This window comes from Cnephaeus nilssonii (assembly GCF_951640355.1).
Source record: "Cnephaeus nilssonii genome assembly, chromosome: 3".
Lineage (NCBI taxonomy): Eukaryota > Metazoa > Chordata > Mammalia > Chiroptera > Vespertilionidae > Cnephaeus > Cnephaeus nilssonii.
Window position 1 is genome coordinate 20,380,892 of NC_137074.1, and position 23,935 is coordinate 20,404,826.

The 23,935-nt window shown below is 37.3% G+C and overlaps 1 protein-coding gene across 1 annotated transcript in view; it reads right to left on the reverse strand.

The window, feature by feature from the left end:
* The window catches only part of PLCH1 (phospholipase C eta 1), a 173,260-nt gene that overhangs the window by 42,230 nt on the left and 107,095 nt on the right, over positions 1-23,935 (reverse strand). Inside the window, exons 5-9 of the mRNA XM_079766462.1 lie at positions 23,311-23,440; positions 19,718-19,888; positions 11,244-11,337; positions 9,310-9,513; positions 1,983-2,103 (exon numbers count right to left, since the gene is read on the reverse strand). Of these exons, the coding sequence (XP_079622588.1) occupies positions 1,983-2,103; positions 9,310-9,513; positions 11,244-11,337; positions 19,718-19,888; positions 23,311-23,440 (720 nt within the window). The remainder of the gene's footprint in view (positions 1-1,982; positions 2,104-9,309; positions 9,514-11,243; positions 11,338-19,717; positions 19,889-23,310; positions 23,441-23,935) is intronic.

The following is a 23,935-nucleotide window of genomic DNA, read 5'->3' on the forward strand; positions in this document are numbered from 1 at the left end:
CAATTATAAGAAAGTGCTATATGACATAATAGAAATATGCTCAGACACTAAGAAGAGAAAAAGGGAGCATTTAATTCAGCTGGAGGCATCAGTAAGCAGTAAGTTTAATTCAGCTGGAAGCATCAGTAAGCAGTAAGTTTGCCAGAGGGACACTGCTTAAACAGTATTGTAGGATGAGTAAGAATTAGGCAGGTGGAATAATGGGGGAAAGGTGTTGCAGACGGAGAGAATAGCATATGCCAGGGTAGGGAGTTGTGAAAGATCTGGGATCACTGGGGAATCCTAAAGACAGTCAGTGAAGGCAGAATCCTAAGTCTCGTGGAAGAAGACACTGAAAGAGAAGGAAGGAGCCAGGCTTTGAAGGGCATGGAAGACACAGCTGTGTACTAGAGGGAGCTTTTGTGGGACTTTAAGACAAGAAAGACAACTTGCTTGCATTTTCAGAGAGAGAAATATTCCACCAGTGTGGAGATGAACAAAAGGGGAAGTGAAAATGAAGAGAAGGCAATAGAGTCAAAGGATAATTTAGGAAGTAGAATTGAAAAGAATTGGCTGAATTGAGAATGACTCCCAGTTTCTGGCTAAAGCCACTGATAGACAGTGCTACCCCTAAAAAAAAAAAAAAAAAAAAAAAAGTACAGAGTCAGAGTAGGTTTGGCAGAATGAGATGGTAAGTTAAGCAGTGGTCGGCAAACTGCGGCTCGTGAGCCACAGTTTGCCGCTCTGTTGACTAATGAGTTTGCCGACAACTGACTTAGACTCTCAATTCCAATAATTACAGGCTGTTGTTGTTCCTCATGATTAAGCCCCTATCCCAGTGGTCGGCAAACTCGTTAGTCTACAGAGTGGCAAACATGTGGCTCTCGAGCCTCAGTTTGCCGACCACTGGTTTAGGGGATAAGCTACCTGATGTTAGAAGTGTTATCTTTTCTTCAGTGTTGTGGCTCCCTGCACCTACTATAGTATGCCTTTCTTAGAGTAGGCACCATTAAATATTTAAATAAATACTTGAATAAATAATAGCATATACTGATTTTGAGGTACCTATAGGATGGATATGCAGATGAATTTTTACTAAGAATTTTTCTATATAGTTCTGAAACTTCGGGGGCGGGGGGGAGTTCTGGATGTATGATTAGGCAAGTAACCAAAAAAGTGGGCCAAGGGCAACAACTTGGGAAATAATGACTATTAAAGAAATGAGGAAATGAAATAGAAGACCACATAGGCCAAAAAAGGAGAGTGAGAAATAATGACAGCAATGGAGGAGAGAATGTTATACTAGAAACCAAAAAAAGCAAGTATTAGGGAGAAAATAGTCAACAGTATCATATACCAAGGAGGGGTCTACTAACATAAGTAAGCTAGACACTGCATATTTGGATATCCAGCAAGTCTGGAACCTAGATGTTATTTTACTGAAATTTAATACAATATCAATAAACTACTATGTATAGTAACCCATGTTTCCAGACTTTATAGACACTCTGAACACCCTGGTTTAGAAATTTTGAGATCACTCTTTGCAAAGGCAATGTCTAGAGACAGGATGGGGTACAGAATAAATGGAGCATGAGAAAGTATACATAGAGTCCATATTATTTGTTTTATGTTTTGTTGGGTCGGAAGGAGAGAACCACGGTAGCAGAAAAGAGATGACTAGCCCTAGCCGATTTGACTCGGATAGAGCATCGGCCTGCGGACTGAAGGGTCCAAGGTTCAATTCCAGCCAAGGACACATGCCTGGATTGCGGGTTGGGGCCTGCAAGAGGCAGCCAATCAATGCTTCTCTCTCATCATTGATGTTTCTATCTCTTTCGCCCTCTCCCTTCCTCTCTGAAATCAATAAACAAATATACAAAAAAATTTTTAAAAAAAGAGATGACTACACCAAGGATGAGTGTGTGCTTTTGTAGTCACTTTACATCAGGCGATGCTCCATGTACCGCCTTAGCTTCCCTCCCAGGTGTTGCTACACTTACTCATTCTTCACAAAGGCGTGCTTGTTGATGGTCTCCACAACATCTCTGAAGGGGATTTTTGAAGTGAGAGTATAACCGTGGTGAACGACTGGCTCCCCATCTGGGCCATCCCAACAGTCAACTGCCAAAAACAGAACTTCAGATCAACAACAACCAAAAGTTTCTGGCATTTACTAATATTACTGGAAACATCAGACGAATATTATTTTATTTTTTGAGATTATACATATACCATGTTATGATCATGAGAAGGATGTCAAACAGAGAAATAGGTGTTTATTAGAATAAGGAATTAAAGATAATTTGTTTGTGAGTGCTTATAAGTTAACAAAGATGTCATATTCACAATCAGCTTAGCATGTACTATGAACTCTCATTAGAAATTGATCTAAATCACCCTGGCCAGTGTGGCTCAGTTGTTTGAGCAGTGTCTCATTCTCCAAAAGGTCTCTGGTTGATTCCTGGTCAGGGCACATGACAGGGTTGCAGGCTTGATCCCCAGTAGGGGGTATGCAGGAGGCAGCTGATTGATGCTTCTCTCTCATATTAATGTTTTCCTCTCTAACTCTCCCTTCCTCTCTTTCTAAAATGAATAAAAACATTTTTTAAAAAGAAAATGAAATTGATCTGAATCCAATCAAGTGTTCCAAGGATAGTGATATTTCTTAACAGGTTGTTTCTTTAATTTCACTTCTTCAGTTTACTAAGATCTTTTTAAAAGTCACAGTGAACACCTCAATAACAAGGTTTTTTCATTATTGTTTATTTAAAATCATTACTCTTCCATTAGATTTATTTCCATTTTATTAATTCTACAGTAGTTACAAAATAACATCAACTTCTTAAGTTCAAATCCCCAGGTCCTGCCAAGATTTATGAGAATATGGGCAAATGATTGAATCATTTAAAGTCTTACTTTTCCCATCTATAAAAGGAAAATAGCAATAGCACTTGATCATAAGTCTCAGTGGTGATTAAGTACATATAAAGTTACTTAGACTATGGCACATAGTAACTGATATGGTTATTGATAAACTGATATTGGTATGTGTATAGATAACTTCATTGGCTCCAAGCTGGAGAGACACTGGCTTCCTCACCATCCTCCCAGACTTAGAGTTTGCCTTCTCTTGTTTTATTTTGAGACTCATTTCTCAAAAACACTGCTCCTTTGCTCAAAAGCCTACCAGCTACATAACACAGCATCCAACACATATTATATACCCAGTAGATATATGCTAAATATATTAATAAATATCCTACAGCAGCCCCTGCCTGCTTAACCCCAAGGTCCCTAAATCTGGTGCTAGAGACTGGCTAGCCATTCACACAGCCTGCTTTCTCTTTCATCCTATCACACAGCTGGACTAACTAACCAGCCTTCCCTTGAAGTGGGATGTGGTCATCAAAACGTGGGCAGAAATGATGTGTACCACATCTAGGTCTGGTCTACAAAACCTTGCCCTACACCGAGCATGTCAAACTCGCGGCCATGTGGCATGTGGCCCACAATGAATATTTTTGTGGCCAATATAACGGTATGTAAGAAACGTTTTTAATAAAAATTTCGTAACTTAATTTTTTACAATATCCTGTTATACATAATTATTAATAACAAACTACAATGTTTGCTAATGACTGATTACTATAATCGTGTTGCATTCATTTCCCTTACGCGCCTGACACGCAGGCACATCATTTCTCTCCACTAATACTAGCAGCGAATACTTTAGCAGCCAATTGCCACGTCATTAGTCTTGTACTGACTTGTTTGGTGTGTGCAACAGGAAATATTTTGCTTTCGGAGAACAAGAAAAATAGCTTTATTTGCATTACACTTATTAATTTGTGCAGTTATTCAGTGTCTGGTAAGTTAATGTTCAAAAAATATTAACTTTTATTAAAATGTTATATTATTTTATGTTAACGATTACTCATTTATTTCAGCCCTTTGTATTCAGCATGTCTCTTATTGAAATAAACCTAGGTTTCTATGAAAATTGAAGCTTTTGTTTTTTTGCGGCCCACATAAACTTAAACCTTGTTTATTTGGCCCGTGTTAGCCTTTGAGTTTGACATGCTTGCCCTACACAATCATTCCTGCTCTCTCTTCTGTGACTTAGAAGCCAATGTTGAAGGTGGCACAGCCACAGGATAGAAAGAGCCTGGCCACTAAGATTCACCCATTAGGAGCAACTGTTTTGAATTTCATATAAGCAAGAAATGAACTTCAGTTGTTTTAAGGAAACAGATTTTAGGTTTGATAGTTAAAGGAACTAGTATTGTCTTAATTAGTATCTTAGCTCCTGCCTGACAAGTCAACCTTATTTCTCCTACACCCAAACTCACAGACTTGTTCTTCCGGGTAGCCAAGTTTCCTCACATACAATCCTGCCTCATGCCTTCCCTTCTTTCACTGAAGGTCATTGAATTGCCTCCTTTCACTTTCACTCTGTTTATCTAAATCCCAATCCAGGCTAAACAGGATTCTCTGTAGAACCTTGACAGTTCTCATGACATTGGCCTCCCTTATGGTAGGGGGGGTCACAAGCTCAAATGCCAACAAGAGCCTAGCAGGTAACACAAATGAGACTAGTAGGCCAACAGCAAATGTATGTCTAATGAGACAACTACTTCTCACTCTGGTTACCACATCTGAGAAAAATCCAAAACCTAGGTGCTATTGGTGTGAAATTTTCCATTTTTTAGCTATTGACAATTAATCTATTTTTAAAAATACAATGTGGACCAAACATAATTCTGCAGGCTGGATTTGGCTTAATGGCATGCCAACTGAAACTGCCTTTTAATTAAGGCCACACAGTTCAGGACCATAGCTATTCTTTATTTTAGTAACACATTTCCTATATGTGTTTTTTGTATATTACCTCAAAATAGTATCTCCGTTTCCTTCTAAAACATGTTCACCATAACCATAATATGATTTGATGGTTTATGTTATATGTCAACTTGGCTGGGCCCCGTTTTGGTCAAACACCAGTCTAGATGTTGCTATAAAGATATTTTTAGATGTAATTAACATTTACATCAATAAGTTTTGGGTAAAGCAGATAATTCTTCATAATGAAAGAGGTGGGTCTCAGCCAATCCATTGGAGACCTTAAAAGCAAATAGTGATGTTTCCTAAAGAAACGATACACAGAGAGAGACGGGGGGCGGGGGGGGATGGAGGGAGAGGGAGAGAGAGGGAGAGAAAGAGATCTCCTATTGGTTCTGTTACCTAATACAGTTACCTATATTAATCAATTAAGCATTAGTTGTTAAAGTATTTTTAGGAGGAAACATTTAGAGAAAATAAAAGAAAAAAGAAAAAAGTTAATAGCATAAAAATACTGGAAACAAAGTTTAAGAATAAATATGTTATTGAGAAGACCAAAGGTTTTAGGACACTACTATGCAGGTGATAATGTATCAAAAGCATCTTCTCAGAAGAGAAGTTCCATCCATCCTTTGACATACACTTGGCATCCTTTCATTGCTCTCTGGATATAGGTGTTGAAAGAATAAGCAGGTGTTTCAATTTTAACAATTTATACTCTGATTTATAGTCCCACCTTGGATGAGAAAGGGCATAACAGGGTTCCTCACAAATGAACTAATCTTTTCCCAAAAAAATGCAACATAGACAAGGCAATGCCACCCCTGACCTGATTATCATGGACACATACAAATGGCTCTTAAAACTACACTGATCATAAAAGAAGGTGCTCTTTGCTGATAGTTCCACACAGGCAGAATAGCCATTGTCAATGATTGTTCTCCTAATGTTCAGATTTTAGGTCTGATTTCTTGACTGTCTGTTATCTATAATAATCTATAATAATAAAAGTGTAATATGCTAATTAGACCAGACGTCCTTATGGGCGACCTTCTGGACGAAGCCGTGGCTGCGAGGGAAGCCTGGGTCCTGGGTGCCTCGGTCCCAGGTGCCAGAGAGAAGCTGTGCTGGCAGCAGGGGGAAGGAAGGCCTACTCTTGCACAAATTTCGTGCATCAGGTCTCTAGTATGAGGATAACACTCCCAACGGTGCTGGCATCCTAACAGGTGGTATCAGTAACCATGTTCAAACGGCAGTGACATTTCCTGTAAAAGCTCATGCTGTCATGAGAATGCTGGCAAAGTCAAAATCTTCTAACCAATCCCCCTAGCCACAAAACAGCCAGGGCCCATTTTTCAACCAGACCATAGAATAGAGGCCCCTGAAAGCACTCTGACAGGGTTGGTCAGTTCCAAAGGCCGAGCAGCAGCTAACACGACATCTCTTCATAATGTCACTTAAAAACGTTCCACCTGATAGAGCTCCCAGTGAAAACAGGGAAGGTTGTAAACCGATTATACCAGCAATGCAACATCACTTCCGTAATGAGAGTGAAAATCTCCTGGGCAGAACATCCATATTTATTAAGCAATTCAGGCTGAAAATCAGGGGAATAAAAGGCCATGTAAAAAAAATGTTATCAATTTGATTTTCTGACAAGCCCACTTTACCAAGAAAGACTGACTGATTACTCTTCCCTAAGACACCATATACATCCTGATCAAGGGCATTACTGCAGCTGAACACTTTGATGGTGCCTGCCATCCCCCTCCACCCCCACCCCTGCCCCGTATCTCTATGCATGTCAGACATGTATAACTTGTTGAGCACTGAGGGAACAAATGGTAGAGTAATGGCTAAGAGCAGAATGCCACCTCAAGACCTTTTGTTGCTCGAAATCTTTTTCTTTATGTTAATATTTTATGATCATCTTCATTATTTAGTTGCTTAAGTTACTCACTTGTCAATCACTGTTGTCTGGAGGTGTTCTCTGTATCCACAGCAAAAATGCCAGGACTTAAAGCATTATTTCCAGAGTGCTAAATTTGTAGTGATCTTAATGGTTCCGTATGCAGATAGTTATATGACTATCCACTTTTAAAATATGTTAATTTACTTTTGTAACTTTACTACTATTTTATATATAACATTATATCTTATACTTTTATAGCAGAAAAATCTCCAAGCCAGAAACTATCTGACAAAGGAAGGCCCATCCAGTTAACAGTCTTACCTTACCGCCTTTCTGCTTCATTCATTTCCCTAGGCTACTCCAACACCCCAAGAACAACCTGCTGCCCATGTTGACTCCCAGTGTATCCCCATCAAAAAGCAGTTTCCCTCTGATCCATGAGATCTCCATTCCATCAAAACAAACTCCCTATTATTATCAGGCTCTTTTTGGAATTTTCCTTCAATCTCCTTATCTCAGTTAATAACTAGCTTACCTAGAAGGACACTACTTCCTTTCTCCACAGATTCGTTTTTGTATAAATCAAAGAACCAGGATGCATTCTCTAGGACTTTATTGCTACATTTAAACAAGTATTCTTCTACTAGAGGCCTGGTGCACCTAATTCGTGCAAGGGGCTCTGCCCTTGCAGCCCCGGCTTCATCCGGAAGGTCATCCAGATGGTCATTCTGCTGTTCAGTCTAATTAGCATATTATGCTTTTATTATTATAGATATCTGGCTTACAGTTTTTAATCTCTAACTTTTCACCTTTTAATATTTTAACTTTTAATCTTCCAGTCAGCATCATTTGTGAGTTAAACATCCATGTGCGCAATCTACTCAATTTCTTAGCTTTGACCTCCTCAATGTCAACAATCTCTGGCTTTACTCCATTCATGCTCGCCCCTGGCATGCCCTGGATATGGTTGGCCTCACTTTTAACTGCATCCAAAATCCTACCTGGTGATCATAACTCTCTGTTCTTGTTTTTTTTGTGTGATGACAACTTTCTCCATATTTCTCTTTGAGTCTTTTAGTCTCGTAACCTCATTTTGTAGCCCTTTATTCACTTCACTTCCTTTCTTAGACCCATGGACTTACTGTCAATTACTTAAAAGAGCTCTTACCAACACCTTGAAGACATTTCATCAGACCTAGAAATCCAGAAGCTTGATTTAATCTATAATTCTGTCCTCACTGCTCCTGTATTTAATCTGCTGGGGAGAGGGTGGAAGGAGTACAAGCATGCTGATTTTTGTATCACAAAAAATAATTTTTTAAAAGACTATTTTTGAAATTAGTTGGGGCTTTCCCAACAGATCTTGCCAACTCCTTACCCATTACCTGATGACTTTTGCAAGTTTTCTGATCTTCCTAAGCCCCCAAGCCAACCTCCACCCATTTTATACTTAGTAGATGATTCTCTCTCCTAGTTCCTTGAGGAAAGAGAGAAATTTAGACATGAACCCTTTTTAAAAATCTCTTGTCCCTTTATTCCATCTAAAAACAAACCTCTATCCACATTTTATCCTCTTTCATATCTCAAAATCTTCCCAGCCCTATATCATCAAGTCCTTCTCTAATGCAGAAAAATGCTGACACTAACCTAGTTTAGCTATGGGTTAGTGCTATCCATTCATTCTAGTTCTCCCTTTCATTCCTTATATCCTTTACTTCTCTCACCTGGTCCTGTTAAGTTTATTTTTTTAATATCCATATAATAGTCTTTCTCAAGTCCAAGGTTTTATAACCCTTCCTTTGAATCTTTGCAATAGCCTTCCCATCATTCTATTTGCTCTAACTTCATGTCCCCCCCCCACAAACACACATCCTAAAAAAAGTTTCCTCCTACACTGTTGCCCAAGCAATCTTTCTAAACTTCAAGCCTAATTATATTACTAGAAGTGTTAAAACTCTCTATTGGACCCTAGATACCAAAAGCTGAAGTTGAAATTCCTCTCTATAGCACTCATAACCCTTTATGACTAACCCAAGTCTATCTTCTCAGCCTACATGATTTGTCATACTTTTCTACTATGTATATGATTCAACTGCTAGAATTCTCATACTGTACTATTGCTTTTAACTTCCACCCTTCTACTAGACTACACTCCTTGGAGATAGAAACCATGTCTTACATCTGTGTACTCACCCCCAGGAACCCACTATAAATCGAAAAAATGTTGGTTGGTTGATTGATAGACCATGAAGTATCCTGAAAACAAATAGTAATCTTGAACTATTTTCCCCACTATTAAATCAAAAATACCTTTCTAGAAAATTTTTCATTGTTAGTACAATTTTTCAGCAACCAAAGGTGTTATTTCTCAACTGCAAGTACTGATCTCTCTCCCTCCTGACTGACAGGAGGGAGAAGCCAGAGAAGATTATGAGTTAAGAAAGACTTTATAGTACAATAGCAGGAAAATGATTCTCATTAATGTGCATACATTTTTTAGGTCTCCATTATTTATAGTAGACTTGACGGACCAACGTGTTCACCAACACAAACCAGAGCTCAGGCAAAGAACATACCTTCCACACAGCGACAGCCCTCTTGTAGCACCCGAGCGTACATGTCCACCTTGGACTGAGAAAGGAGCTGGTCCCCAGTCAGGTACGTGTTGTGAGAGGATGCGATGTAGTAGTTACACAGGGGCTGATCCATGTCCTGGTACACTTCATGGTGCAATGGGTTAAATATGTCACAAGCAGGACTTCTCATGAAGCTGGTGAAGCCTTTGGAAGAGAGAGTGGAGTACTATAGCTTTAAAGCATATGTACTAGTACTTGATTGATTGTAACAGGAACAAGAGAGATCAAAGTATATTCATAGTGATTATCTTCATGATTACCCTCAAGGCGGCCTTGGCAGGGAACACTGGAGCAATGAGAAGATTTGTTGGGTCAAGTAATGCCAAAAACTTAAATATGACTTTGGGAGTAGCAGTTTAAATATAACCTACAGAAAAACAGACTTTTTAAAAATTTTGATTGAGTAGGTTTCCTACAAAGCCATTCAGTAACTACTGAGCTAAAGCTGGGATTATGTTTTGTGACCTAATTGGTGACTGACACGATGTTAAAGCATTATTTATACTAAGCAGTAGAATGCTGTACTAATAATTTGATAGGTTATTAAGTAAATTTGAAAAATAGGCACGGCCAAATTTAGGGTGTGATTATTTGACTATGAAATTGGCTTACAAAGATGCTGTTAATTGCCAGCACATTTAATAACTCTGAAATAATGCTTAAAGGTTATGTAGAAAACCCTATCCGTTTTTCTACAGTTTTTCAAAACATAATGTCTAAGTAGAAGAGGCATTCATTAATATATGAATAAATATGTGAATGACTCACAAGTACTTAAGTGGAATGGTTATTAGGGTAAATTGTTTCAAGGCTTCAAGAATCATATGGTAAAACTCTATCTGTAAATATCCTCTGAGACTCTGGAGAATTCCTTCATGCCTTTCTTTATGGCCAAAACTTAGAAGTCATGTTTAATCCATCTTCTAGGGCCACACCAAGGAAAAGATTCACTTCTTAGCAAATGTCCAAATTAGTTTATTTTTTTCAGGCTGTCTTTAAATGGTTTTTGATCATGTAAATTTTAAATTATTCCTCTTCGTTTTAATTACCCTCAACCTCAGGAAGTAAGTACATGGCACCAAAACCCCCTTGTCCACACAGCCTGGGAGCAAGGGGACTAGGCCAACAATAAAAATGGTGAGATGAATCATGGCTTTGCACGCTCTTCAGGGCAGCAAATGGCCCAGTGGTCTCTCACTAAGATATCTGTTCTGTCTGCAAGATTCTCTTCTTTAGTAGAAGCCTGAAATTGATTTCATTACATACTTTACATACACACAACGTAGACACGCATGTAGCTAAGTAGCTACATTCATATCATACTATTTATATATAAGATCCTTGGATCTAGATTCTGAGTATCTATCTGTTGGCAAATTACTTAACTTCTTTGAGCTTCACTTTTCTCGATGATAAAATGAGATGGTTGTATTAAAGAGATTTGTGGTTCCAACAAACCTCTCCACTGCTACCAACTGGGTAAAACTGGCTCATTGTCAACATTTTTTAAGAAACATGTTTACTTTCAAGTCCCTAGTTTCCTAGATTACTTATTTTAGGGCCTAATTTCCCTTCATAAAATTACCAGGTTGAGGCTATTCCCCAAAATTAGCTATTTGAAAAAAGTCCAAATATTTCTTAGTATCTTCATACATAGTGGCTTCAAATTGACTTGAGAGGAGTAAAACATGTAAATTGTCAATGCAGAAGTAAGAAAAATGGCAATATGATGGCATCTGCTTCGTAGGAAAATAGGTATTGGAATCATCAGTAATTCCAGAGATCTCTCTGATTTCTTTTCCTAAAATTTTTGCAAGAATTTAACTTAGTGAACTAAATTGAAAAATAAGAATTAAGAATTTTTGTTATTTTACCTTCTATGCCAAGAACGTTTTTCGCCTTATTTTCTTCTGAAACTTCAAATTTTCTTATGATGTCAAGGCAATAGTCTGTTGTCACATTATTCATCTAAACAAAACAGAACATTAGTCGAGTACCTGAAATTTCATGATACGTGTTCCTCTACACTAAAAAAGCATAGTGCAAAGTGGGTTAATGAACAGTGTTCGTAGTGTTTGTAGTTACTAATGTACAGCCACTTGCCATCTTTCACATTTAATCAGTGAAAACAACCCTTCCACTACTGGAAAAATGTGCTCTATGAAGCAATAAAATTAATTAAACAGAATTAATAATCAATGCAAATCCATTGCCAAAAATCCACTCACTGTAAGCTAGTAGCTATGTGCAAAAGCAGACACTGAAGTTCGCTAATCATAAATTTATGTTGAAAGAAAATGATTCTTTACCAAAACAGTGTTGTAGGTAAATCGACCTGTGCATTATCTGTATATATCCTTCCATTGAATCATGAGAGCAGCCTGTCATGTTGATTCAAGAACACAAAGGTTAGCAAGAAAAAATATAAACAAAAAGCTGGGTGAGATGGCTAGGCTAGTGTAACAGAAAGCTCTGGAGCTGGACTGCTTGTCATTGACGGTGTGATCTTGAATGAGTCACTTACTTTCTCTGTGGTTTCCTTATAAGGTAGCTGTGAGGATTAAATGAATTAATATTTGTAAGAATATTAATGGGAGGCACCAAAAGGCAGGACATGATATATTACTGATTTGGCCTCAAGGTTGCTGCATGAACATTACATACTTAGTGTCACTGGGAAAAGTAAACTCTTCAGGAATAATTTCTTTAATTAAGTAGCAAACAAAGGATGTGATATTTGATCAAAAATCCATTGAGGCCCATAGTTTAACAGTGATATTTAAAATGAATAGTGATAGAGGAAGCTAATCTTGTGAGCCAGTATTTCATATTTCAGTGATACTTCTCAGAAATTATATTATCTCTTAGGTTCAATCCTTATGATTTAGCAAAATCTAATTTTTCTAAACAGTCTATTTAATAGCATTTAATTTTTTTTCATGGGGGAAAAAGTTCTGGTATGAGGCTTTTTTTTTTTTTTTTGCCTATTTGAAGGACACAGAATACTTCTTTCCCCCCAAACTAGCTGCATAATGCATAATTCATCTTTTGCATAAAAGTTATAATTCTTACTTTATTCAGAGGCCTACATTACCAGACACCATTTGAAAATACCATAAATAAATGAAGCCATGCTATATGCAAGGAACTCTACTGACTAAGGCAGGCTTTGAGCATCATTAATTTGTCTGCTGCACACTAAGTAGATTCATCACATGCAGTCCAAAAGATAAATAACCTCTCACAAAGTAAAAAGACTGAGTTTATATTGCAATTATTTGGAATGGAGCTAACTGCAGATGAGCAAGAACATGTTACTAGTTCAAGACTCAAAGCAAAATGTGCTAGCAAAAAATATCATATTCCCAGACTCTTTGCAAGTTTTCTAGCAAAGCTTTTCCAGTGACCTCTTTGAAATCAATAAAAATATTTTTTAATGAACAACATAAACTGATGAACAAAAATAGATTCAGCGACAGAGAAGCAACGAACAGACCATCAAAACTCAGAGGAAAGGCAGGGGAGATCAACCAAAGGACTTCTATGCATGCGTATAAGCATAACCAATGGCACAGACACTAGGGGGGTAAGGTCATGTGCTGGGGGGTGGGAGTGGCCAGGGAAAGATCAATGAGAGAGAAAGGAGACATATGTAATACTATATGTAATACTTTAAACAAAGAATTCAATATCTATGTATAGATATTTTAAAGTATAACAACATCCTTAATTTAAAAAGTCAAAACAAAGATACTTAGACTAAAAGCAGACACACACACCCATACCCAAAGCACATTGCAGAGTTAAAAATGCCAACATTCCTAGCTTTTCTTGTGGAATGAGTCTTCATATTCCTAATATACTCTTAATAGTTATGTAAATGATGCTATTTTCTATTTTATATACTTTACACATTATCTATTAACCTTTTATGTGTTAGGTAAAAACTTAGCTCTTTTGACCAGCAAAACTGGCTTTCTCCCTCTGCCCATCTTCCCAATATGATTATATCTTAATTTTTATTAAATTTCTATTCACTGTGTAAACTGGTTTGTCTATGCAAATGTTGAACACTGGGTGTGTTATATGATTGTTTCTTTTCTTATAGAATACTTTTTTCTGATTTAATTGCTGCAATTCATCTCCTATTACAAATGTTTATTTTATCCTTGGCACTGCAAAATTTTGCTATGATTTGCCTCTGCGTAAATCTTTATATATTCATTATTTGGCACTCAGCGAGCCCCGCCTATCTAGAGATTACTATCTTTTGGTGCTAATCGTTTTTTGTACTATTTATTTGATAATTTCCTCCCTTTTATTTCTTATCTTTTTTTTTTTTGTAATTCCTGTTATTCAGAAAGTGATATATCTACTGGATAAATCTACTAATTTCCTTCTCTTTCCTCTCTATTATCCATTTCTTTATAGGCAATGTTCTCAACTTTATGTTCTAAACCATTTATTGCTCTTTTCTTCCTCTGAATCTTTTGTCCATTTTAAAAATGTCCTCCAAGTTTCTTGATTCTATTTGCTTGCCTTGATCTCTTCACTTTATAGTAGAGAATTTCCTCAAATATGTCATAAGCCTTGGCTATTTAAAACCCATTTTTTAAATTGGCTATTTAAAGACATATTTAGCCCTGGCCAGTTTGGCTCAGTGGATAGAGCGCTGGCCAGCAGACTGAAGGGCACATGCCCAGGTTGCGGGCTAAGGCAGCTGATCGGTGATTCTCTCTCATCATTGATGTTTTTTTCTCTCTCTCTCCCTCTCTCTTCCTCTCTGAAATCAATAAACATATATTAAAAAAATAAAAACATATTTAAGCTACTGCAATAAAAAGTGGTTGGACGCTCTATATTCATGAATAGAGCTTGCTGACTCGTGGGCTTCACTGGCATTCTCTGGCCAGACTATTTTATTAAGACATTTGATGTAAATATCTTTAGGTTTTGCTTTCGTGGATTGGTGTGTTCGTTTCCTAGGGCTGCTGTAACAAACTGCCACAAACTTGGTGGCTTAAAACAACAGAAACTTATTCTCTCTCAGAACACGGAAGAAAAAGGAGCAACAGGTAGAACAACCACAAAAACATGATGTACAGGTTTATGTCAGAAAAACAAAGTTACAGAAGAGGAGGACCCTCTAGCACGGGATCAGAAAAGCCCTGAAAATGCCCCTGGAATTAACCATCCCCATGCATATTTCAGATGAAAGCACTGCAGGAAAAGAAATCTGCTTTTGTCTTACCCATGCAGTTAGCCTTTGCTCTTAATTACTAGCTAGGAGGTTTTGCAAACTATAAGGGTGTTTCAGCATTTCTGCCTTCCCTTCCTCTCCTCTTAGTCCTTAGGAAAAAAGATAAAAAGAGGGCAGCAGCTTGCTAAAAAACATTGTCAAGGAGGATGGGAGAATTCAATCAAATGATCACTCCTGAACCAAAAATCTCAAAAGGATTGAACACAAAACACATGCACCCCCAGTGCCAAGAAACCGAACTCTGGAGAGACAGGTTGGTTACGTTTTGGCAAACACGGGGGAGGGGAGGCGGAGAATGAAATGAATAAACTCAAACAGCTCTAGTACTTTGAAACCACAGACTGGTAGATGTCCATGATCTTTACCTGTAGATGAAAGAAAAACCTCAGCCAGGTAGCTTATTGCTTAACTAGCGCTTCTTCAAGGATATAAGAGTAAAAATTTCCCTTGATACATGCACATTTTAAGGATGAAAGTCCTAATCAAACAGCACTTACACCTGTCAAAGACATAAACGCAATTTTCAGGGAGCCTCAGTAAAATAAAAATCTGACCCATGGGCGAATGATTTCACATAATCCTTGATGGCATATGTGGCCAGCAGTAGATTTCATTTCCAACGGAGTAAACCTGTACAAATTTAATACTGTGGTGTCTACACCACTTACGCCACCAGAAACGAATGAATGACATACTGCCATATGGATCAAATTGGCTCAGATTTGTTTCATTGTGAAAATCCTGTTTTAAAACTCAAAACCCCACAAAATTCTGGATTAATGTCTCTCTTGCTTCAGATTTAGATCACATATAATTTTTCTCTATCTTAAAGAATGCTGAAATGCACAACTTTATAACTTTTTTTCTATACACAATTATTTCCTTAGGATAAGTTAATAAAAGTAAAATGGATTGGTCAAAGTATAATAAATTATGTAAAATTTGATAAGTAAACTGACCTATAAAAAAGATTATACGATTCTATAACTTCACCAAAAATATAAGAAATGGACATTATTTTTGGTAGTATTTTTTCAAACCTTTACTAATTTGATGAGTAAAAACTGTTCTCTTGGTCTTATTTTGCATTTTTAAATAACTTATGAAGTGTGAACATTTGTCATAGGTTTATTGACTTTTTATGAAATTTTTATAACTTGCAAATATTTTGTCCATTTTTCTATTGGATTTTTTTCCCTCAATAACCTATGATAGCCCTATCCATATTACAGAAATTCACTTTTTATCTCTTTTATATATTAAAAATATTTTCCCAGTTTGTACTTAATATTCATTTTATGATATTTGATATATTGGACCACATATAAATTTAAAGTTTCAGGACATTAATATTTTCCTTTATGGTTTATGCCTCTTGATGTATCTTTTTTTTTTAGGTTATGCCCATATGCAGCTTCTAGCTAATTTAGAAAATTAAACTGGATACAGGTAGTCATCTGCCAGGGACAGATGTCACAGAACACTGGCTTCTATTTTCCCCAAATAAAATTCACTGGTTGAATGTCACTATAACCAAACGGAGGGAAGACACACAGGCCCATTAGCAAGTGACATCCACTACTGCTATTCGAATGGATTAAGTTAATGCCACTAACCCAGTGGTCGGCAAACTCATTAGTCAACAGAGCCAAATATCAACAGTACAACGATTGAAATCTCTTTTGAGAGCCAAATTTTTTAAACTTAAACTTCTTCTAACGCCACTTCTTCAAAATAGACTCGCCCAGGCCGTGGTATTTTGTGGAAGAGCCACACTCAAGGGGCCAAAGAGCCGCGTGTGGCTGGGGAGCCGCAGTTTGCTGACCACTGCACTAACCCAACTGAAATGAAAGTCAGTAGCTTTAAACATTTCAATTTTAATTTCTCACATTGCTGTGCTTGTGGATATCTGTCAAAGGGTTTTCACAGTCATCCTTCCAATCAGTCTTCAATTTGACATTGTGAGATAGGGAAGGTAGATGTCAGCTCCCCTTTGTGCAGATCAAGAAACCAGGCTCAGAAACCATATTGATTGGTCTGCCTAAGAGTTTCCCACCAATAAAGTTTACAGGGCGTAGAATGTAGGCCTTGTAGGCTCCTGGTCTAATGATCATTCCGCTATGCTATGAGGTGCTCTTCAGATGAGAATGGAGAATAGTTATAATTGCAGGAAACAGAGTAGAAATGTAGAAAGGCCATATTATCTTAGTTTTTTTTAAAAAATTTCCCTCTTTCCCAATTTCTTTTTTTTTAAATCTTTATTATTGAAAGTAAGACAATGTACCCTATTTTCCCCCATTGGCCCCTTTTAGCCCACCCCTCCCCCCACCCCAGGCCTTTACCACACTATTATCTGTGTCCATGGGTTATGCATATATGCATATAAATTCTTTGGTTAATCTCTTCCCGCCCGCACCTTCCCTCTGAGATTTAGCAATCTGTTCCAATTTTCTACCTGTCTTATAGCTAACATTAATAGGGCATCTTTGCCTTTGCCAAATTACCAAACTAATTAAAATAACTGATTTAGATAAAATGATTTGCTAATACTATCTGGTTTCATCCTTAAGAAAGCAACAACAAAATTTACAAAATCTGAATCTGTTATTCCTAAAATGTATGAGATTGTGGTAATGGAGCAAAGTAAAATATTACCAGGTCTAGTGTCTTTTTTCCTACACCAACCAACTCTCCGATTGTCTGACATTAACTGGGGGCACTAACTATGGAGAGTTACCATTAGACCCCACAGATTAAGAGCTTAGTCCATAGACTGCTCCTATGTCAGACACCAGCCACAAATGAGGTGTCAGGTTATCCCCTTTTCTAGAAACCTACCCTACTACCATTTGGGGGTTCTGTCAAAGAAAAACCAGTAGTTAAAGCAGTAAAAACAGATTTTAATCACCGTTTACTGCAATAAGGAAAAACTCAGTATACAACTGGTTCAATTCCAAATACAGGATGGACCCGTGGGCATTTGTAACCAAGGAGCAGGGTGGGGTTTGGTGGAGGAAACATCAGGGATAAGAGGGATCCTGGCTGAATTGACCAAATCAAGTTCTTGCTGGAGGCAGGCCAAATAACACCTTGGGGAGAGCGAGGATCAGGAATTTTTCAGATGTGGAGAGTGATCAGATGGTTCTGGTTAAAATGATTTAACAGGATTCTTGTTTCAGCTGAGTTTTGGGGGACAAGGTGCAGGGACGGGGCCTGGTGTAAAAAAAAAAAAAAGCGCTCACAAGAAGCTGCCTAAAGTTTAATCAAAGGGAAAGTCTTTGTCATTTCCCATGACTTTGTTTCCATAATTCGCTAGAATGACTCACAGAATTCAGAAAAGTGCTTCACTTACTATTACTGGTTTATTATAAAGTGTATCACTCAGGAGCAGCCAAATGGAAGAATGCATAGGGCACAGAGCGGGGATATGTTGGAGACTCTTGCCGCTAAGCATTTCTATGTGTTCACCAAGTGGGAAACTCTCCAATCTGCTTCCCCCGACCCCACTAGTTTAGGGTTTCTTTTTATAGAGGTTCCATTGATTAAACCATTCCTGCCATTTGTGACATGTTTAAAACCTAGAGGAATGATGCTAAGTGAAATGTGAGACACAGAAAGATAAGCACTAATCTCATTTTTATATGAAATGTAAAAAAGTCAAAATTATAGAAGCAGAGAGTAGAATGTTGGTTGCCAGGACTGGGGGGTTGGGAGTGTAGGAGGACAATGTTGATCAAAGGGTATGAAGGTTCAATTATGGGGAATGAATAAATTCTGGAGACCTTATGGACAACATGGTGACTATAGCTAATAATACTGTATTATATACTTAAAATTTGCTAAGAGAACTGATCTTAAGTATTTTTGCTACACACACACACACAAAATCATAGCTATATGAGGTGTTGAATACTAGTATGTTAATTAGCATTGTGGTCATCATTTCACAATATATACATACTAGAGGCCCGGTGCACGAAATTCGTGCACGGAGGGGGGTTGTCCCTCAGCCCAGCCTGTACCCTCTCCAATCTGGGACCCCTCGAGGGCAGTCGGACATCCCTCTCACAATCCAGGACTGCTGGCTCCCAACTGCTTGCCTGCCTGCCTTCCTGATTGCCCCTAACCGCTTCTGCCTGCCAGCCTGATCACCCCCTAACCACTCTGCTGCCAGCCTGTTTGCCCCCAACTTCCCTCCTCTGCCAGCCTGGTCACCCCTAACTGCCCTCTCCTGCAGGGTTGATCACCTCCAACTGCCCTCCCTTGCAGGCCTGGTCCTTCTCAACTGCTCTCCCTTGCAGGCCGGGTGCCTCCCAACTGCCCTCTCCTGCTGGCCATCTTGTGGTGGCCATCTTGTGTCCACATGGGGGCAGCTATATTGTGTGTTGCAGTGATGATCAATCTACATATTACTCTTTTATTAGATAGGATATCAAAACCTCATATTGTACACCTTTAATATTTTTATTCATCAAGTAAACCTCAATAAAGCTGGGAAAAACAAAAAAAATTTATTTTTCTACTTTAGTGAGAAACAGAGTTTAAAGTAATATATATAAATAAAAAGCAATAGAACAAGACTTGGCCACAATTCAGCTGACACAATATTAAAAGATCTTATTTAAATATATTTAGGAATTCCCTTTGCTAATCAGGACTTAATTTACTTAGCCTTCTCATATGGTCAAATGCCAATTTCCCATCAGAATTATCAATGAGTTATTACATTGCTAGTTAGGAATTATGTCATAGTTAATAAATACTTAGCTATATTGTTATTATAAAGAAAATTACTATTGTATCTAAAATGAAATGTGTAAGTTACCATTGGTTACTTTGTGTAAAAATATACATATCTATGCTCAACATCTTTAAGGTAAAAAATTATATGTGTTCAATTTATCACTCCCTCTTTAAAAAGCTGCTGAAACACGTTTTAAATAACTCATAGTAAGATTTTTTTGGAATTGTGATGTTTCTACTTCTACCCTAAATTTAAACTATATCTACATCCAACCCCAAGAAAAAAACCATGCATCTTTCACAAATATTTTTAAGTAAATATTCAACTCAGTAGTCTAATAATACCTTTTGTTCCACCTTCAAAAACTGAGCCAGTTCTTCCACAGTTAAGTGATCTTTCTTGTCACTGTAGCTCAAGAGCAACAAATAAAGGTCCCGTCTCAATGACATCATTTTGTAAAAAACACAGAACTCTTCAAATGTCAAAGTTCCCTGATTCTCATCTGTATCAGCTTCCTGAAAGAGGCACATTAAAATCACGTCAGGGTGAAAGTTTGAAACAGGAAATTCAGTGCTGGTAAATATTTACTATAAAAAAGAGAGTGCACATTTTACAAATGATAAACATTCTTTTCTAGCATACATGGATCAGTTTTAAAATTGGCTATCTTTTTGGCCACAAGCAACATCACAAATTATAAAGAATCAAGCTTATTTTAAAAACTAATTTCTCTCAGAATCATAAATTTATAAATCAACAAAGAAAGTTTTTTTTAAAAAAAACTGTGTCTCGGAACAACATAATAACCTTCTAAATAGAAACTAAAACATATAGAAGTGAACCACATATTAAAATATGCGCCACGTATTAAAATTTGTGTGATGAAGTTAAAGCAGTAGAGGAAACTTGAAGTTTTCAATTTATTCGAAAGCAAAGTAAATAAAAAATAGAGAAGTTAATAATTCAACTTAAAAATCTAGAAAAAAATAAGCTAAAGAAAATAGAAATAAATTATAAGCAAAAGCAGAAAGCAATGACATAGAAAACAAATGGATAGAACAAAGGTGAACAATTAAACCAAAAGCTGATCTTTTGAAGAAACTAATGAAAAAGCTATCATATGTCCAAGCTATCATAAACAAAAGAGAGAAGATACACTTAACACATAACAAAAACGCCAGTCTCTCATCACTTTCTGAGCTGCTTTTCAATCACGTATAAATTTTACCTATGACAGGGAAGCTCTGCTGATTCTGCATAGTTAGCTTAGTGCTCTTACAGCCATCAGCACCATTGGTACCTCCCTGCCTTTCTTCCACAGAAATCTGAAAAATCCATCTGCACGGATTTGTAGTTCAAATTATTTGTTTCTAGCAATTATTAAGCAAGAATCTTTCACCATGTATCTTCCTTCTGATTGAATGAATTTGTCATAAAACCATAAAACTGTTGGGAATATATCATGAAAAACCAATCCATTTACATGCTCTTCTTCATTCTACACGTACACAATTGCAACTGAACAAAAACTGACAAGGAATCAATGGCATTTTGAAATACTAGATTTTGTGAAGCACAGGCAGCTGTTATATGATTTTAAACATAGATTTGAAAGTCAAAGTTTTTATGAGCAAAAACTTTGACCAATATTTCATCAGACACAGTTTCTTTGTGAAGCTGATTGCCATTGCCTCTGTCACTTTAAAGGTAGAGATAGATTGGTCCATGGAATATCAATTTGGGTGTTTGAGGCTCCTGGTTGTAGAGTTTTTGGATCCTAAGAAATTAGGTCTAATGGTCATGTTTCTTCCATAACTTTGTTTCAAAATATCTAACCCTGGATATAGAGATGAAACATTTTTCAAGACTTCCTTCTATATGCCTAAAAAATTAAGAATAGTAAAACTCTGAAGTTTAAACCATAGCATCAAAGACTTCAAAAGAAGTTATCCATACATTAAACGATTTTTTTTTGAAAGTCAGTTGAGCCCTAGCTGGTTTTGCTCAGTGGATAGAGCATTGGCCTGTGGACTGAAGAGTCCTGGGTTCGATTCTGGTTGCAGGCCCAATCCCCAGTAGAGGGCATGCAGGAGGCAGCCAATCAATGATTCTCTCTCATCATTGATGTTTCTATCTCTCTCTCCCTCTTCCTTCCTCTCTGAAATCAATAAGAATATATTTTAAAAATAAATAAATAAATAAATAAAAATTAAAAATCACTTGAATCTTGCATTGGCATAAAAAGTCAAAGAAAATGCTAGGGAGGCTTTAATGTCTTTATTATCAATTCAGTAAAAAATAAAGAGAGAGAATGTTCCTGAAATAATACTAAGATCCTTGGTTCTCCCACCACGAGTACTTACAGAAGAACCCTGCAAGAAGCAAGGCCCAGTAGCAATGTTCTACATACAGCAGGCCCAACAGCTTCTCCACTCACTTCTGGCTTGATAAGTTCTTTAAATCAAATGTCATAAAAAGAGACCTTTAATGTTTTCTTAAAACTTCTCTAAAGGATTTACTGTGAACCCAGAGACATTTGACATACACATTTCCTGACTCACCCTCTAAACTGCTTGATGCATTAAACATAAAAGGTGTCTGAAGTGGAAAAATACAGAAGTAAAAATAGATCAATATCTAATGTTTCTTCCTTATCGTCCAAAAAGTACCCAGAAAATCATTGTTTTTGTAGACATAAACTTTACCCTCCTCTTTAAGCTTGGCCTCTTTGATTCAATCAGCAGCTACCTCTTCAGTACTATGAACACCTCCTACGGAAAGGATCAGATGGGGATGTGGAGTTCACAACAGGACAAAAGTGAGATGTCACAGAGAGAGCCAGGAACATGGCAAATCTTTTTATACAGTTTAAAGAGAATTCACAAAATACGTGACAACCCATTCCAAAGTCCCTCACTCCATCTCTGGGATTTATTCTACAGCATATCTCATTCCTTCCTCTCAGGTTGTTCTCTGGTGCACTGGGACCAAGTTCCCCACAGTACAGACCATATCCAGCCTAGAGTTTCAAAAGACAGGACCACTATAAGAGGTCACACATGGAAACCAGCCACCACCTTCCATTCATTGTTGCAACTCACCCCTCATGTTGTTTCTGCCCTTACCCCCTCTAAGAGCAAGTGGTTAGAAAACAAAGCACAAAACATCATAAAATATTTACCCCCTATACTTCTTTTTAGAGGTACAAAACACCACCTATGTAATCAATGAGAAAATCATTGCAAATCATGGATTATGCATGTGACTTGCCTCCCAAGAAGAGCCTTTCTTAAATTCATATCCCAGTAATTACTAATAATCTAACACTGTCGTCACACTAACTCAAACTTAGCAGAGCTGACTTCTACACCTTATATGGAAGACCAAGTTTGGGCCCAAGGATTTTTTTCTCAAGGAATTACCAACAGGGAAAGAGCATCTCATCTAATACCAACAGTTGAAGGAACTTCGGGAGAGCTCCCTAAACAGTAACAGGGATACAGCACTTCTAAGTCCTATGGATTCTGAATTTTAAACTCATCTGAAACAAAACAGAGGACTCTTGGAGATTTCAACAAGTGCAATTTTTTTTTCATGTCTTTATTCTGATTCTCACAACAGTCTATGAGGTGGACAGATGAGATATTGCCACCCTCTCTAGGAGACTTGATCACATTTACTCCATTATTTATCAGGTAAGATGCTTATGATCACTCTCTGAAAACAGCAACAAGGCAGTTTAGGAAGTGAAATTATGAATGAAAGTGTGTTTTTCCCTTGATGGAACAAAATGTCTCTCTTCATCAAAGAAAAACAAAGCAATACACGGCAGGTAATATTAGCTTCCCAAAAAATAGCCCTTTAAAATATCTGAATATACCAATAACCACTCATGTGGATTTTACCTAAGGCCAACTTGATTGTAAAAAAAACATACCTGAAACATTTGTCTGACTTTTCTTCGGGGTAGGTTGACATTTAGTTTATGCATCAATTGGTGTATCTCTTCAATATTCAATAAGCCATCACCATTCTTATCAGCTTCCTCGAAGGTCTGCTTCACCCACATGCAGAAACGTCAAGAAAAACACTTGTGTTTTCACAAAATAAAAGCTGCTCTCTAACAGAACACTCAGAAGAAATTCTTTTGAGGAGGCTCTTAGTGAGCTACGAATAGTGACAACAGAAGAAATGGGGGAAGGAGAACACAAACAGGTGATTCCCTTCTCTGAAACGAGTCGAGCCATGCTATTGTGAGAGCTTCTTCAACTCCAACATTGATATCCAAAATGTTAAAGTATCATCTCTATGATGTGATGAAACCCCAACTATTCCAAGCTTAGGCCTTCTCCGTCTATGACCTTGCATTTTGTATCTTTTTTACCTTCACAATACTCCATGGTACACAATCTTTTCAATTCCCTTTTCTGAGTTCCACTCCTACATTTAGAAATTTAGACCATCTAGTTCAATCTCCTTATTCACACGAGGATATAAACTAAAGGAAAAGGAGAGATTTAGTAAGGATTAGCAAGGGGACCAGGTATATAGGGTAGGTGCTA